This window comes from Amphimedon queenslandica, unplaced genomic scaffold (genome assembly GCF_000090795.2).
Source record: "Amphimedon queenslandica unplaced genomic scaffold, v1.1 AMPQUscaffold_13500, whole genome shotgun sequence".
Lineage (NCBI taxonomy): Eukaryota > Metazoa > Porifera > Demospongiae > Haplosclerida > Niphatidae > Amphimedon > Amphimedon queenslandica.
The window spans coordinates 499,733-515,860 of NW_003546264.1; the positions used below are offsets into that span (position 1 = coordinate 499,733).

General features: G+C 40.1%; 7 protein-coding genes across 8 annotated transcripts in view; 2 read left to right on the forward strand and 5 right to left on the reverse strand.

Annotated features, from left to right (window-relative positions):
* Positions 1–3,683, reverse strand: part of LOC109580220 (probable replication factor C subunit 1) — a 7,039-nt gene extending 3,356 nt beyond the window's left edge. Inside the window, exons 1-9 of the mRNA XM_019993156.1 lie at positions 3,202–3,683; positions 2,348–3,018; positions 1,706–2,056; positions 1,384–1,518; positions 1,157–1,266; positions 927–1,095; positions 673–875; positions 380–484; positions 240–321 (exon numbers count right to left, since the gene is read on the reverse strand). Coding sequence (XP_019848715.1) covers positions 240–321; positions 380–484; positions 673–875; positions 927–1,095; positions 1,157–1,266; positions 1,384–1,518; positions 1,706–2,056; positions 2,348–3,018; positions 3,202–3,683 — 2,308 coding nt within the window. The remainder of the gene's footprint in view (positions 1–239; positions 322–379; positions 485–672; positions 876–926; positions 1,096–1,156; positions 1,267–1,383; positions 1,519–1,705; positions 2,057–2,347; positions 3,019–3,201) is intronic.
* A 1,331-nt stretch (positions 3,684–5,014) lies between these two features.
* On the reverse strand, positions 5,015–8,935 carry LOC100637536 (probable 18S rRNA (guanine-N(7))-methyltransferase). 2 transcript variants are annotated; one of them, XM_003384097.3, is made up of 12 exons: positions 8,879–8,919; positions 8,780–8,817; positions 6,521–6,616; positions 6,380–6,462; positions 6,170–6,266; positions 6,029–6,125; positions 5,935–5,985; positions 5,792–5,877; positions 5,677–5,725; positions 5,571–5,629; positions 5,199–5,291; positions 5,015–5,139 (listed from the first exon to the last, which is right to left on the reverse strand). In XM_003384097.3, the coding sequence occupies exons 1-12, from the start codon at positions 8,912–8,914 to the stop codon at positions 5,085–5,087; spliced, it is 840 nt and encodes a 279-aa protein (XP_003384145.1). In that variant the 5' UTR covers positions 8,915–8,919; the 3' UTR covers positions 5,015–5,084. The 2 variants fall into 2 exon arrangements, with proteins under 2 accessions (XP_003384145.1, XP_019848817.1); XM_019993258.1 differs by lacking the exons at positions 5,015–5,139; positions 5,199–5,291; positions 5,571–5,629; ... (5 more) ...; positions 6,380–6,462; positions 6,521–6,616 and adding an exon at positions 6,676–8,600 and having other exon boundaries at positions 8,879–8,935.
* A 130-nt stretch (positions 8,936–9,065) lies between these two features.
* Positions 9,066–10,526, reverse strand: LOC100635474 (oxalate:formate antiporter-like). The gene has a single exon (XM_003384161.2). The coding sequence runs from the start codon at positions 10,524–10,526 to the stop codon at positions 9,066–9,068; it is 1,461 nt and encodes a 486-aa protein (XP_003384209.2).
* Positions 10,527–10,586: 60 nt separating this feature from the next.
* Positions 10,587–12,325, reverse strand: LOC100635600 (oxalate:formate antiporter-like). The gene has a single exon (XM_003384162.2). The coding sequence runs from the start codon at positions 12,225–12,227 to the stop codon at positions 10,692–10,694; it is 1,536 nt and encodes a 511-aa protein (XP_003384210.1). The 5' UTR covers positions 12,228–12,325; the 3' UTR covers positions 10,587–10,691.
* Positions 12,326–12,368: 43 nt separating this feature from the next.
* On the forward strand, positions 12,369–13,188 carry LOC100635726 (dnaJ homolog subfamily C member 30-like). The gene has a single exon (XM_003384163.3). The coding sequence runs from the start codon at positions 12,410–12,412 to the stop codon at positions 13,106–13,108; it is 699 nt and encodes a 232-aa protein (XP_003384211.1). The 5' UTR covers positions 12,369–12,409; the 3' UTR covers positions 13,109–13,188.
* A 141-nt stretch (positions 13,189–13,329) lies between these two features.
* Positions 13,330–14,260, forward strand: LOC100635852 (dnaJ homolog subfamily C member 30-like). The gene has a single exon (XM_003384164.3). The coding sequence runs from the start codon at positions 13,352–13,354 to the stop codon at positions 14,069–14,071; it is 720 nt and encodes a 239-aa protein (XP_003384212.2). The 5' UTR covers positions 13,330–13,351; the 3' UTR covers positions 14,072–14,260.
* On the reverse strand, positions 14,205–16,127 carry LOC105316750 (vacuolar protein sorting-associated protein 37C-like). Its single transcript, XM_019993259.1, has 4 exons — positions 15,966–16,127; positions 15,730–15,901; positions 15,126–15,208; positions 14,205–15,008 (listed from the first exon to the last, which is right to left on the reverse strand). The coding sequence occupies exons 1-4, from the start codon at positions 16,104–16,106 to the stop codon at positions 14,454–14,456; spliced, it is 951 nt and encodes a 316-aa protein (XP_019848818.1). The 5' UTR covers positions 16,107–16,127; the 3' UTR covers positions 14,205–14,453.
* Between the last annotated feature and the right edge of the window lies 1 nt (position 16,128).

Below are 16,128 nucleotides of genomic sequence, written 5' to 3' on the forward strand. Positions count from 1 at the left end.
ATTCAGAATATTTTCAGTATTTTAGAGTAGTTATTCAAAAATAACTAGCAATATAATAACTACTTAAATAAAATACTGAAAATATCCTGAATGTGACTCTTCAATTCTACGACGTGATGAAGCGGGGGTATATGCACAGTAGGACACTCTCCTCTATTATTATCTACTCTTGATGCTAGCTATACTACATAACCATCCTATTCCTCACTTTCCCCCTCTCTCTCTATTTATTAATGTACCTTCCACTGTCTGTGTCAATACTTTATTTTTCTCCTGATATGTCTTGACATCACTCTGCAATGTATCCAGTTGGGTCTGTAGCTACAATAAGAAAAATAAACCTTTAATTAACAAGAGCACAATATGTGATATCGTGTACTGTATCATTCTGTTTTCTAGTTTCTTCAAAGTTTCTTTCAATTTGTTTGATTGTATAGCCTTTGACAACCAGCTCTTTCTGTAGCTCCAACAATCTCTCATGAGACTAGAGTATAGTGTTAAGAGAAAAGAGAGAGGAAATGTACAATCACTCAATAATAAATAAATTATAAATATTTACATGTAGCTCATTATAAAATACATGTATTCAGGTTTCATAGAAGCAAAAATATACCTTTTGCTTTTACAAAAGTTTCTTAGCAGAATACACAACCATTTCTAAAGTTACTTTACCTGCTGTAGTATGATCTTAGCTGATTCAAAGTCTTTAGGCTTAGGAGCTGCTGCTTCAGTAGAAGATGAAGGATCGCCCTCTTTAGTGAGATACTGAACAATATCTACCATTTTAAACCTATCAGTGGAGGAGGAGGAGGAGGAGCTGGTACTAGAGGAACGACTGTAGAGCAAAGGACTATCAGACCCAACCATCCTTTCATCTGTTAAAAGAAAAAAGAAATAAAATATTATCATTGTACATATACATGTACCTGTATCATCATCCTGTACTAATAATATCCTGTAAGGACTCTCCTTTCCCTTAGGAATCGTGAGTCCAAGTTTCCTAGAGAGGAGTAGAGTCACCTCTTGGGATGTGGTTTGTGGAGACACGAATAAAGACATACTCTTCTTACTAGCACCACTGACATCAATGATAATCTATACAAGGGATGGAGAAGAATGAGTTTATTCATGGAAGGTTGTTAGATGATAGTTTTACTTCAACTTTTTTGGTGTCTTTCTTTCTTCTAAGCTCCCATTGTGTTCCTTCCTTAGTTTTAATGAGATATGGTAAGACGTAACCACCATCTTTGATAGACTGTACAATAACTATCAAAGAAGGAGCAAGAAAGATATAAAAAAGAGAAAAATAGAGAGATACACGTACATGCATATGTACATGTATTACATGTAATTTTCAATAATTACATGTACATGTATACATACCTTTGTTAGCGGTCTGTATATTGTATATGGTATAGCTGTGAGGATCTTCAATGAGGTTAGCTTTCTTGAGAGCCATTGAGACAAGATCAAGTACTGTAGTGCTATCACTCACCCTGAACATCTTGTACATTACACCTGCATATAATTATACATCATGAAGATAAAAATAATTAATATACATGTACATGCATTTACATGTACATTATTATCATACAGTAACTTTTTAAAGCAAAAATTAACTATTATAAGTACTGTATTGATTCAACACTACAAGTTGCATTTCAATGCACTAGAATTAATAATAAATAATCATCATCATTACCTGGATGAACTGTGTGCATATGAAGTTTAAGCATGGTCTGTCTTCCATCATTCTTGGCTCCTGCTCCTCCAGTGGGTGAGAGAGGAGGAGAGAGAGACGTGGGAGAGAGAGGAGGAGATGAAGACACTGTGCTTGGAGAAACAGGAGGAGACACAGAGCCAGAAGAAAACGTTGCAGATCGAGCAGGAGTTGGTGGAGGGCGTGGCTGGATAAACTCGTATCCTTCATCTTGCTGTACTAGCTCATACACATGTAATGGCTCCACTTTCTTCTTAGCTCCAGTCTCCACTTCTTTTACTCCTCCTTTCTCTTCTTCTTTGTTTCCAGTAAGACCGGGTATATCAGACACAACTGCGTCAAAAAAGCTAGAAGTTGAGTGTGGTATGTCGTCTTGGTTGAGTCGTTCTAAATTCCCTTTTTTATTTTTCTTTCCTTGTCCCTCTCTCTCTTCCTCCTCCTCCTCCTCCTCTTCTCCTTCCATTGCTAGTAAGTGTCTCTGTCTCTCTCTTTCTCTCATCTCATTTTGTCTTGCCAGCTCCAGCTCTTCTTTTCCTAGTACCTTTACAGGAAGCAAAACTTCTTTCTTCTCCTTCTTGTCAATAGCTAGCTCAACTTTATCGTTGTCATTTCCATAGCTAGTACTAGTTAACTGGCAAGCACTGACAGTCTTGAATTCATCTTCTTTCTTAATGGCTGGCTCTATTGCAGGAGGCTTCTTAGCTCTCCAGCTGGCCTTAGCAACCTCTTTTACATCAATGTCACCTTCTTTAAGGTTATCTGACGTCAGCTTGTCTTGTACCAGCTGTGGTGGTAGGGAAGGATCAGTCAGTTCTGTAATACTCTCAAGACTCATTTCAACTCCGCCCCCACTGACCCGGGATAGACCACTGTAGCTACGATTATGATACCCAGGGGCCGGGCCCAGAGACTTGAAATATTCGCCGTCTTTTCCGTCGTCATATGAAGAAGGTGGGGTCCCGTTGAGCTCGTTAAGATTAACCACACCCCATTTTTTAAGCGAGGGCTTGAAATGAAGGTCTTGTGCTGAAGTGGTTGACATTATTGATCGACGTCTGGTCCCTTCGTCTTCGTAAGACTCTTCGGGAGACTCTCGGCCAGTGGGTGGAGTCTCAGTAAGCGGGGTTTCTGTAGAAGAAAGAGGGAAAGTCCCTTCGATGAAAACGTCATCACTGGCAGTGAATTGTATATCTCCAGGATAGATAGTAGGAGAGAGGGACTGACTGATATCATCATCATCTACTGAAAAAGGGATTGGAGGAGGAGGGGAACTAGGTAGAGCAGGGGGAGGGGAACTAGGTAGAGAGGGAGGTGGACCAAGAGTATCATCAGGGGAGAGAGGGGGAGAGGGAGAGAGAGGGGGAGAGGGAGAGAGAGGGGGAGAAGGAGAGAGAGGGGGAGAAGGAGAGAGAGAGGGAGAAGGAGTCTTTTTAGGAGTGGCTGGATGTGGTGGTGAGGGTTTGGGTTCTTGTTTTAGCGGTAGTGGTTCAGGTATTTCGTATAAATGATCATCGACTATTGAAACTAGTTTTCCATCTTTCATCGTTACCTCTGGGTTAGTCTTTTTAATCTCTACATTCTCTTTTTCTTTCTCCTTCTCCTCCAACTTCTCCTCATTCTCTTTTTCCTCCTTCCCATTCATCAAGTATATACCAAAAGAATCCTCGTGAGTCAGTTCGTGTTTAGGAGACGCTTCCTCTACAGTAGGGAGGGTTAGAGGAGGAATGGAGGGAGGAGGTAGGCTAGGAAGAGTCCCAAGAGACCTTGTTATGCCCAGCTGAGGAGAAGAAGTGGATCCTTCTTCCAAAGTAGAGGGCAAGGCTGCTGCTGATACATTTCTTCTGGTGTTTCTATTCTGGCGGATTTTCTTGAGCCTCTCACTGAAGGAGGTACGTTTGTCCTCTTTCTCTTGGTCTTTGGTCGCTTCCAGGACAACATCAGAGAAGTCCTTGGCCGCCATTTCTTATTTATCGTGGATCAGCAGTAATCACCATGGCAACTGCAGATCACGTGATATGTAAAAATTAATAATTATTTCATTTGCAGAACTGAATGCAGAAATGGCAGCTACCAAAGCTCCTCCTGTGAAAGAAAGCATTCAACTCCTCCTCTCCATACTCTCAGGATCAGCTCACGACTCACCAAAAGTATCACCAGAGACCATAAGACAAGCTAAATTCAACAATCCCTCATCATCCCTCGAGATACTGACCCTCCTACACCACACCCTCCAATTACTAGACACAATAAGTACACCAGACATTACTCCTATCCTCCTACCTCACTCACCTGCTGAAAAAGACACAAAATGGTTACTGATGCATGTACGTAAACGTCTCCTATCATTAGGGTATGTGTCGCGATTGGGGTTCTATCAAAGTGGGGATGATGTATTGGGTCTTGGGTCACGTGAATTATTACTAGCTCTTGGCTGGGTGGTACTACAGTATGATATAGTGGAGAGGGTAGGACTAATGTGTGTACAAAGACTAGCTCATCCATTGCTACCTTTAAAGGAACCAATGAATGGCCTCCTTGAGGATACCAATCTCCTCCTGGATGGTTTTAAATCTCAAATGGAAGAGATTCGTAAAGAAATGCATGAAAATTCGCTGACTCTTAGTAGCATAGAGAGACTGGTGTGGCTGAAGGGAAGATTAGACAAAGAATTGAGGACACTGAACAGGATATCTCATACTTGTCAAAAACTGAGTACTAGGATATCAGAATACACTTATTCATCAAAAGACAGTCCCCTCTCACTACAAGACTTGTATTTCCTTAGACACGGAGAAAGATTGAAGGCCTATCTTAAAGAGTCTGAGACAAGCCTGATGTTGTTAAAGCAGTGTCATGAATGGAGCAATGATGGAGGAAGAGCCAGGACTGTTGTAAGCAACTGGTTTAATAGTGTACTTGAGCTTGCTTTAAAGGAAGAAGAAACAAGTAAACCATCTCGTGATCTTTCTTCTGCTTCCCTAGAGAAGGATATTAAGTTGCTAGAGGAATCAGTGAAAAAGTTACAATCTGAAAGAACGTGTGATCTTCAAAGGCTTGAGATGATTTGTGCATCTTCTCATCGAAAAATCTCAATTGAGAAGCAAAAAGAAATTCAATACCGTGTCCAACAAAAACTATGTTGCAGGACAAGTCAAAAGATGCAAGAGAAAAAAGAATGGCAATCAAGATTTGTGTGTAGCATCTTTGATGTTTTGAGTACATCAGACGAGTCAGAAGTTGGATCTATGGAGAAGAGAAACAAGATGGAGAGGGAAGCTATCAAACAGCAACTAAAAGGATTAGAAGAGAAATTGATTAATACAATAACAATTGTACAGGGAAGAGAGAAATGAGATGAAAGTTAGAATCTTGGTTTCCTTTTCCTTCCAGTGTATTTAGAATCAGGTCTAACTTCCCTAAAAGACAGATTAATATGTACATTGTACATTTAAAATGAGAGTGTGTTTATACTTACTTTCCTTGTCTTTGTTTTCTCTCTTTCTTTGCTATTATCCAGTCTCTACTCTTGACTGGTACTTTATCCTTACCTCTCCTTTTTAATTTTTTCCTGATGATATAACAATAAAAATGATAACTTAAACTAGAAGAATGCATAGAATTAGAGTAAACCCATTAGTTCCATTGTCACGAAATCCGTGACAAGTAAAAACCCATTAGTTCCATTGTCACGAAATCCGTGACAAGTAAAAACCCATTAGTTCCATTGTCACGAAATCCGTGACAAGTAAAAACCCATTAGTTCCATTGTCACGAAATCCGTGACAAGTAAAAACCCATTAGTTCCATTGTCATGAAATCCATGACAAGTACAAAAGACTGACATTACCTTGCTTCAACAAACGATATTTGATTCTGTTCACTCTTTAAATCTTCAGTTCCTAAAGCCTGTAATGTAGTAATAGTAATTTTAGAAATGTCCCTATTCTCTTCACCTTTGGTAGTGCAACAGGTGCTCCTCCAGTAAAAAGACACAAATAAAGTCTATAAAGTTAAATTATTAGTTGTAAATATTAGCTATGCATAGTGAATGGCTCATTTTGTACTAACTTTTTAGCCTTGGAACTGTTAGGATAATCAATGAGAACGCCTCCAGTAAAGCCAGCTCTCATTGCTTGATGTGTTATCAACTCCATCTAAAAGAAATGGGGAGAGAGAGAGAGTAAATAAAAGATTACACGTCACATTTCTACTTGATCAGGATTCTCAGGATAAAACTGAAAAACAGCGCGAGCTCCTCTAGCCTGCAAAGTATCACATTCAAGACCCACTGACAGTTCAACTTACCAGACAAGAGTAAAGAGATACAAAGAATGAGTAGAGCCTACGGACTGGATTATGTTCAGTGCAGTCGGCATTGCAGAGCCACTGCAAAGCAGAAATACTACATAAAGAGAGAGAGTACAGAAAATCATAAAGTAGAGTTACCTTAGTGCACCATCAAAAGTACCAGGTCGAAATCCAAGCCCTTCTCCCATATCCCATAGAAAGAGGTCACCTTCAACTTCTCTCTCCTGTGCTACCTCTATTGAACAAACCAATACCGTATCATGTAACATTTAATATGTAGTTATTTCTTGTATAATTCTTCAATCAGGTATTGCAATTTAATTTAAGAATTCCTACTCTGTGACATACTAAGCATTGGTTCACTGATGTCCAGTCCAATCCAATAGTGACCCTCCTCGCTTAATGCCTGACCACTCAAACCAGACCCACACCTACACCATAACACAATACAGTACATACATGTACATGTATACAGAATATATATTTTACCCAATGTCCAGTATAAATGATGGAGAGTCTTCAGGTAGTACAAGCAGTTCCACTGCTCTCTCCGCCATATTGGATTGGACTTCAATTATCCTGGAGCTACAGGAGAAATCAGTTGAAAAATTTGAAGTTTCACACAATGGACGCATTTATAAACATTTACTGTAAGTTGACGTATAGATCCACTAAGTATCACATTTGAGAATTTTTAAAAATTACAATTTACAAACAAGTACAAAAAGAAAAGGAAAGAGAGAGGGAGAGGATACTAAAAGAAGGTTAAGAAATCAAACATAATCCTTAATTATTTATTATCATTTTTATTGTCTTATTTCTCTTCTCCACTTCTTCCAAGGTCACTCTCGTCTGGAAACTTTATCGATCTTTCTTCAATGACAGTAGCAGAGTTATGAAAATCAGCAGGATGCCTGAGACGAATGAACCGTTTGTGACGATAACAAATCGCAAGAAAGAACTCGAAAATATGAAGGCCACCTATAACGAAGAACACACCATACCAGTGTATCTTACTCACCAGTATTTCCGATATAAAAGCTGCCAAAATCCCTCCGACTATCTGAGCCGTGAAAAGCAATCCGTAATTAATGCTTACATTTTCTTGACCGAAAGAACGAGCAATGGCAGTCGGAAAAAGAGAGAAGTATCCGCCAATACAGAAGTATATGCCACAGATCCATGCAAAGAACATCACTTTAGTAGCGGTTTCACCAAAGTATGATTCATCATTCGTTGTGTACAATGTAAGGAGGAGCGAACTGGCAACGCCTCCTTGTAAAACGAAAGCAAATTTATAACTAGTGAGGTCAGCAAGAATACCCCAGAGGATCCTACCAAGGAGATTAAAGAAGGCGCTTACTCCTCCGATAAGAGTAAGGAAATGATCATCTCTGATTGTCTTTAATCCAAACGTTTTATAGAGCGAGCTTATAAACGCCGTTGCTATCCCAGCACACAAGAACATGGTCCAGAGCACGTAGAAATTGGGCCTCCTCAGGAGTTCTAGAGGAGCAACTTTATAAATGTAGTTAGAAGTCCACGAGGCGCCAGACCTCTCCAAATCGGACTCCACCATAGACGAGGAGTCACGATTTCGATGACGAGTGGCTTGAGGCTTCTTTAGACTCTCGTTTAAAGACTGCCTGTCGCTGCTACCTGCTCTACTGCTTCGCTCCAAACCTTCCCTCTGTATGGAAGAGACCTGGTAACTGTGATCACAGAGAGAGACGCTGTCCTCAGACTCGCTTCTCTTTCGTCCTTCGTTTAAATCGCTATCGGGAATGGCCCGATAACCATTAGGACCCTGATCTTCACTAGCTGGTACTGGATTAGCGAGAAATATAGAACCAAGGAATTGCATGACAGCGTAGGACCCTCCAAGGACTAGGAAGACGTAAGGAACGCGATCAATGAGATTGGGATCTTCGAAATAATCAGTGTCATCATCTGGAGCTATATTTGTCGGATTAATGAAAGCGGTTTGTACAGCATTGAATATGAGGGCGCTCAGACCAAATCCAGATACTACAATTCCAGTAGCAATCCCTTTCCATTTAGGTAACCACCTCATGGCACAGGATATAGGACCAATGTATGCAATACCAATACCCAGTCCAAACATGAAACCATACGTCAGGAGGAGGAGCCAGAAAGACTTTTGAATTGAAAAGTACGTGAGGAGTACACCTAAACTCATGAACCAACCACCAAACAAAGACACAAGCCTAGGACCAAACCTTTTCTCTAGGAACCCGCCGAAAGCCATGCTAAGACCCTGGCCTGCTATCTGAGAGGCAAAGACTAACGTAGCACTGGTGAACTCAAGGTTGGTCGGGTGAGATCTTTTCCTTACATAAGAGATAATGTATGGAGCCAGGTTACCATAAGTATATAGTGACCCTAATGAGAGATGAATGAGGAATCCTCCACAAAGGACGGAGATTAATTGTGCTTTTCTAAGTCTCTTAGGCCATCGCCAGTAGACACAGAGAGACGAGTAATTCACCATTTTAAAAGTTTACTAATTGTGTACGTCGGAGAGAGGTGGGTGGGGCTGCCTTTTAGTCTATGAGAAAATAAAAGAGGAAAAATGAGATCCATTTTCAAGAAAAGTAAAGTCTCGAGTTTCGCGTATTCTTTACTAGTACACAATACTACAGTCTAATGAGTAGTTCCAGCTCATTACGTTAGTGTAAAAGGCGCGGCTATAGCTACAAAAAAGACAATGAAAGATGGAGTCCTTACTTTCTCGAGTACTTCCTGGCTTCCTGCTCATCGTAGAACTACAAGGAAGGAGAAGGAATAATGGTGAATAGAATGTTTATATAATTTTGTCTACTCAACTATCTGTGGAGGTCCCTTATGCTCAGGCCTAGCCATCACGTGTCAATCACTTGATTAATTAAAAGGGCGTGGTCAAACCACGTCTAGATCTTATGATCTTATATAAAATTATGAGCCCCACCCATTTGACCTGCAAAATATTTTATCAGCTTTTATGCAAATTACACAAACACAATAAAAATGATAATTAGTTTCGTATGTAGCGCTTGTTATTATAAAGTATTGCTAGTATATACTCTACTAGACTCAGCCCTCCCACTATAAAAAACACTCCATACCAGTCGATATAGTCCACTAGCAAGTGAGATAGGAATGAAGCCAAGAGGCTTCCTACGATCTGAGAGCTGTAGACGAAACTATAATTAATACTAATGTTCTCTGTGCCGTATAACTGAGCCACAAGAGAAGGATAGAGAGAGTAGGAGCCACCGATGCAGAAATAAATCCCAAAAAGCCAGAAAAAGAACATGACTATTCCAGCTGCCCCAGTTGCATAAAATGTAAAGTAGATAAAAGTTGCAAGTGCTCCGTGGAATACCAGAGCTGTCCGATAGCTAGTGAAATCTGCTAATGCACCCCAAAAGAAACGACCAGAGAGGTTAAAAACTGAGCTTACAGCTCCTGCTATTGAGAGCAACCAATCATCATCAGTGACTTTTTCAAGGCCAAAACTTTTATAAAGCGTTGTGATGAATGAGGTTCCAATTCCGATGCAAGCAAACATGAACCAGATAAGGTAGAAACTGGGTTTTCTAAACAACTGTAGAGGAGTGACATTAACTACCGTGAGGGTATCGAGTTTCTTGTTAATAAGAGCAGAGCGAGACATTGAAGTTGAAGGACTGTACACTCGTGGAGAAGGAGAATCCTCGTGTATTAGAATTGGTCGCTTTTCTTCATCTGCAAGAGGAGGCGGAGGATTGACTAGAAAGATTGAGCTTATCAGCTGTAGGCTAGCATAAACTCCCGCCAAGAGTAGGAACAAGGTCGGAATTCGAGACATCATTTTGGCGTCTTCGAAATACTTCTCATTATCACAACTCTCTGGAGTATCTTGTTCCATATCGCACACAGGCCCAATCGGCTCTACGTTATGAGGATTAACATATGCTGTTTGAACTGTAGTGAATATTAAGCTGCTGATTCCGTAGCCAGAAACCACAAAACCAGTTGCAGCCCCTTTCCACCGTGGGCACCACCGTATGGCACAGGCTATCGGCCCAATGTACGATATGCCAGTTCCTAATCCAAACATTATCCCATACGTCATAGTGAGATACCAGAAGTTCTTCTTGACTGCAAAGTAGCTTAGTGCCACACCTGCACTCATCAGCCATCCTCCAGAAAGAGAGACCAATCTAGGGCCAAATTTTTTCTCGAGTACACCTCCAGCTAGCATGCCTACTGCAAGGCCAAAGACTTGGATGGAGAATATGTAAGTACCTTGGGTGTTTTTGAGCTCAGCCTGATTAGTGTGGTTTCTAGCATAAGAGACGAGGTAAGGAAGTAAGTTTCCATAGGTGTAGATTGAGCCAATGGAGAGATGGAATAAGAAACATGACATTAAGACAAGGATCATCTGTAATCGCTGAACAATAGTTGGGCCTGGCCATCTCCAATAGATGCAGAGAGAGGAGTAGCTCGGCATTGTTTCACCTCAAAAGTGAAAACAGGCCACACTTTTTTGCTCCGCCTACATTTGAGCCACACCTCTAAAGTTAATGAGCTCCACCTCAATTTTTATAATGCAAGCAGCAAAAAAGCAATGCAATGATAAAACTACAATTAAAAATAAATGTCCTTGAAAAAAGTTTCATTTTTTCTTTCTTTGCTGCATGATATAGCACAGAAAGAATGACAAAGCTAGCTGAGTACCATGTATGCCAGATAACAGAAAGAAGACACCATACCACTCCAAAAGTCTCACAAGCCATTGAGATATAAAAGCACCTGTCAGACTTCCAACGGCATTAGCAGTGAACAGAAACCCATAATTCATACTTGAATACTTGGAACCAAATAAAGATGTAGAGATGCTTGGAAAGAGAGAGAAATAGCCACCAATGCAAAAGAAAATGGCACAGACCCAGACAAAGAACATCCCCTTACCAGCAAAACCAGCAGAAAAGAGATTGGAGATGAGAAAGATCATTAGGCTTCCTTGAAGGACAAAAGCAAAATTGTAATCCGTCAGGTCTGCAGTAAGGCCCCAGATAATTCGTCCAAGGCAGTTAAAAATTGCAGCGATTGCTCCCATTAGAGAAAGCAAAGTGTCATCAGATGTAACAATCTCAAATCCAAAGCTTTTGTATAGAGAAGCAGTGAAAGTGCAGATTATGCCAATACAGAAGAACATTAGCCAAAGCACATAGAACTCTGGCCTCTTAAATAAACTAATGACATTAGCCTTAAAGGAATCAGGACTTGAATCTGCTCCCTTGTCATTATTCTTTTCACATGTGTCATCAGTCTTGGTCATTTTGTTTGAATATTTGTCTGCTGTTTTTGGAGCAGAGTCTTCAATTGGTGATGCAAGTATTTCTTTGCTTTCTTTTTGCTCTTTTGAATTATCCTTAACAAATGAGCTTTTCTCTTCACAATTAGCAGATTGATGATATTCAACAACTATGTCATCAGAAGGTGCAGGATTAACAAGAAAAATTGCTCCCAAAATTTGTATGAATGCAAAGAGACTACCAAGGACCAAAAACACAGATGGAACGCGATCGATGACATCCGGTTGAGAAAAGTATTTCTCTTTGGGGTAGTCTTTAAAAGGAGCTACATCAGGATTCTTATTGTGTGGATTAATGTACTCCGACTCTATTGTATCAAAGAATAGGGCACTCAGACCAAATCCAGACACTACAATTCCAGTGGCAATCCCTTTCCATTTAGGCAGCCACCTCATGGCACAGGATATGGGACCAATGTATGCAATACCAATACCCAGTCCAAACATGAAACCATACGTCAGGAGGAGGAGCCAGAAAGACTTTTGAATTGAAAAGTACGTGAGGAGTACACCTAAACTCATGAACCAACCGCCAAACAAAGACACGAGCCTGGGACCAAACCTTTTCTCTAGGAACCCGCCGAAAGCCATGCTAAGACCCTGGCCTGCTATCTGAGAGGCAAAGACAAACGTAGCATCAGTGTATCGCAATGAAGTAGGGTGTGATCTCTCCCTCACATAGGACACTATATAAGGAGCAAGGTTACCATATGTGTACAGTGAGCCTAGGGATAGCTGGATTAAAAACCCAGCACAAAGGACAGATACTAGTTGTGCCTTTCTCAGTCCTTTAGGCCACCGCCAGTAAATGCAGAGAGAAGAGTAGGAGACCATTCTGGCACCAATGACACAATGCCCGGAGCTGAAGCCATCACCAAACTGCAAACTAGGAAGAAATTAGGAGAAAGATCAACTGAAACCATCCAAGCCACACCTTTACTTCAATCCAACACCCACTTAAATAATTAGTCAAGGCGTGGCTCAAAATTTACAAGCCACGCCTAGATTAATTCAAAATGCTGTATATCTGGAGGACAACTAGAAATGTCTCCTTTATTTCTTCTTTTTTAAGTGCTAGTGGATCTGTTGCTATAAAACAAGATGGTCAACTTCTATACAAACCTCCAGCCAGTCGAGAAGTCCTACCATTAGCTTACTATGGACGTCACTTCTCTTCATCTTCAGGCAGCAAAAAAGATCTTTATTCACGTCTTGGTCTCACTTCAAAAGCTACCCAATCACAGATAAAAGAATCCTATTACAAACTATCAAAGAAGTATCACCCCGATCACAACAAAGGCAGTCAAGAAGCTAACGCAAAATTCCAAGAAATCACCGAAGCTTACTCAATACTTGGACGTAACAATCTGAGACGAAAATACGACAAAGGTCTTTTACGTGAGCACCCTCTACCTCATTATAGCTCCAGCCAATGGGACTTTAGTCAAGCCCCCAGTACAAGAACTAAAAGTACTGTGTATGACTTTGATGCGTTTTATCAAGCTCATTACGGAGAGGCATTGAGGCGAGAGCAGAGAGCTAGGGCGAAAAGAGCCGCAAAGAAAGAATCGTCTAGAGATCGAATAATAGACGCTCAACAGCGAATGATAATCATTGGTATTGCATGTTTTCTAGTATTATTTGCTTTTCACCTTGGAATGGCTCAGTATGGGGAGAATCTGAAGCAGAGCTATAGGAAGTCTGGCAAAAAATAACGAAATATTGTTTGTAATCCTTTGGCTTTTTATTTCTGTATAATCAATGGATCATATTATTGAATGTTCACAAGTCTAAAGAGAGAAAAAATGTTTTCTTCTGTCCCAAAATATTAATTATATGTTCACATTGCAAATCAGAAATTCAGAATTAACAGAAGGATCAACTGAAACCACATCATTCAACTCAACACCCACTCGATTAATTTATTAAGGCGTGGCTCAAAATTTACAAGCCCGCCTATGTTAGCCACGCCTATTATTAAAATGCTGTATGTCTGGAGGACTACTAGAAATGTCTCGTTTATTTCTTCTTTTTTAACTGCTAGTGGACCTGCTGCTATAAAACAAGATGGTAAACTTCTATACAAATCTCCAGCTAGTCGAGAAGTCCTACCATTAGCTTACTATGGACGTCACTTCTCTTCATCTTCAGGCAGCAAAAAAGATCTTTACTCACGTCTTGGTCTCACTTCAAAAGCTACCCAATCACAGATAAAAGAATCCTATTACAAACTATCAAAGAAGTATCACCCCGATCACAACAAAGGCAGTCAAGAAGCTAACGCAAAATTCCAAGAAATCACCGAAGCTTACTCAATACTTGGACGTAACAATCTGAGACGAAAATACGACAAAGGTCTTCTACGTGAGCACCCTCTACCTCATTATAGCTCTGGCCAATGGGACTTTAGCCGAGCCCCCAGGACAAGAACTGATAGTAGTGTGATTTATGACTTTGATGCTTTCTATCAAGCTCATTATGGAGAGGCGTTGAGGCGAGAGCAGAAAGCTAGGGCGGAAAGAGCCGCAAAGACTGAATCATCTAGATTTGAACGAGTAGTGAACGCTCAACAGCAAATGATGATTGTTGGTGCTGCATTTTTTGTGATAATATTCGCTTTTATGGCTCAGTATGTGAAGAATGAGAGGCCGAGCTATGGGAAGTCTAGCAAAAAATAACGAAATATTGTAATCCTTTAGCATTTTGTTTCTATATATATATTATCATTATTGAATCACAATATATATATATATATATATATATATATATATATACATGTATATATATATCATTATTGAATGTTCACAAGTATTGAGAGAGGAAAACGTTTTCTTCTGTCTCAAAAATATTAGTTATTATGTTCACAATTTTAGTCTCATTGCCCAGTCTCCACTAGTTCACATTGTGCATCATTCATTATAAATTATTATTTAATTAAATTAACAACACAGACAATGACAACAATAATACTAATAAATAATCATTATTAATAATAATAATTATTATTATTAATTCTAAATCAGTAGCAGTTACCCAAAACAACCCCCTCACTCCATCATCCTATTGCCTCCTAGGCCTAGGATAATAAGGACCCTGCTGGTATATACCGCCGCCTCCATACGACCCTGGATTATAAGAGCCAGCTGGAGCATGGGGCGGGTATGAGGGACGAAAACTAGCCGTGGGATATCCCTGCTGCTGTCCAGGATATGGCGCCATACCAGGCATTGGCATGCTAGAAGAGGGACGAACAGGAGCGGCCATACTTGAGGTAGGCGGTGGTGGTTGGTTATAAGAAGAGGCCATGGAGTGGACAGGGTTGTTATAAGAAGGACTGAGGGATGCGTAGGACGGTGGCAATGGACCACTGGTGGGGCGTGGGTTGTACGCCGGAGCCGGCATCGAGGAGTGAGGCTGTGGCTGAAATGGAGCTGGTTTTGGCGGCTGGGGAATGGGCGTCGCCACGGGATATGGGAGCGGCTGTTTCATGATGACGTCCATTTTTTCGGACTTGACTCTACGCGACCAATAGATTGAGCGATCAGAGAGAAATTGCTGGATGAATTCGTCTGGAGCCATTTTAATAACGCCGTCAAGATATTGATCAGCTAACGTCTGGGAGAAAAGTGAAAAAAAAAAGAAAATATAAATGAAATTAGTGCACAAAATACAACGAAAATATCTGCAGTGTACAAAAATAAAGAAATATAAATGGAAAATAAATAAAATTACTTCTGATTCTTTTTCAGCATCTTTCACTGCTTGTTGGAGCTCTTGATATATAGCTTGTCTGTCCTTACTCACACTGAGTGCCTCTAAAAATTATAAACAGGCAAATCATCAAGGGGAGGGGCTGGAGATACTGTACTATAGTGCAGGGTATTTTGTCTAATTTCGAAGCAACTTTTAAAATTCATAAAAAATTCAAATTTAATCGGAATTGGCTCAAACTTTCTACACAACATAAGTACATGTATATGCATCAGAAAATGTAATAAAAATGGAGAATTCTCTACTTTCCATTTTTGGCAAAATTTGGTCCAAGACCATGTACTATAGTACAGGGACTTTTGTCTGATTTTGGAGCAACTTAAAAAATTCATAAAAAATCCAAATTTTAATCGGAATCAGTTCAAACTTTCTACACATCATAAGAACATGTATATGCATCAGGAAAAATTATAAAATGGAAAATTCCCTTGATTTCATTTTTGACAAAATTTGGACAAAGACCATTTTTGAGCACCTTTTAAAATTCATTTTAAAAATCCAATTTCGATCAGAATCAGCTCCAAAAACTAACTACCAGGTATATGAAATTCTTGTTATTACTTACTCAATTGTTCGTGTTTCCTGTCATACTCCTCCTTCAGCTCTGATGCTTTGAGGCTGCCATTAATCAACTCCTGCTTCTTCTGTTCAAAGACAGGCCTCCTATCAGTGTTGGCAAGAGAGAGCTCGCGATTAGCATTAGTTATCTCATCTCTCCTTCTCTGAATATCCTTCATCTGAGAGAGAGGGGGAGGAGATACACATTATTGTTATAATTCACAAAATTGCTTGTGTTTGTACCTGATCAAGCTCTAATTGGCTGAAAAATGTAACAAATTCATCTTCTTTGTTTGCGAGCACCTCTAGCCTCTCTATTGATAAGTCTTTCAACAGATCTCGAGGGAGGTTGATACTAGAAGAGCCTGTTCTTCTCAAGGACATTGTGAATGATGTTTTCTGCTGT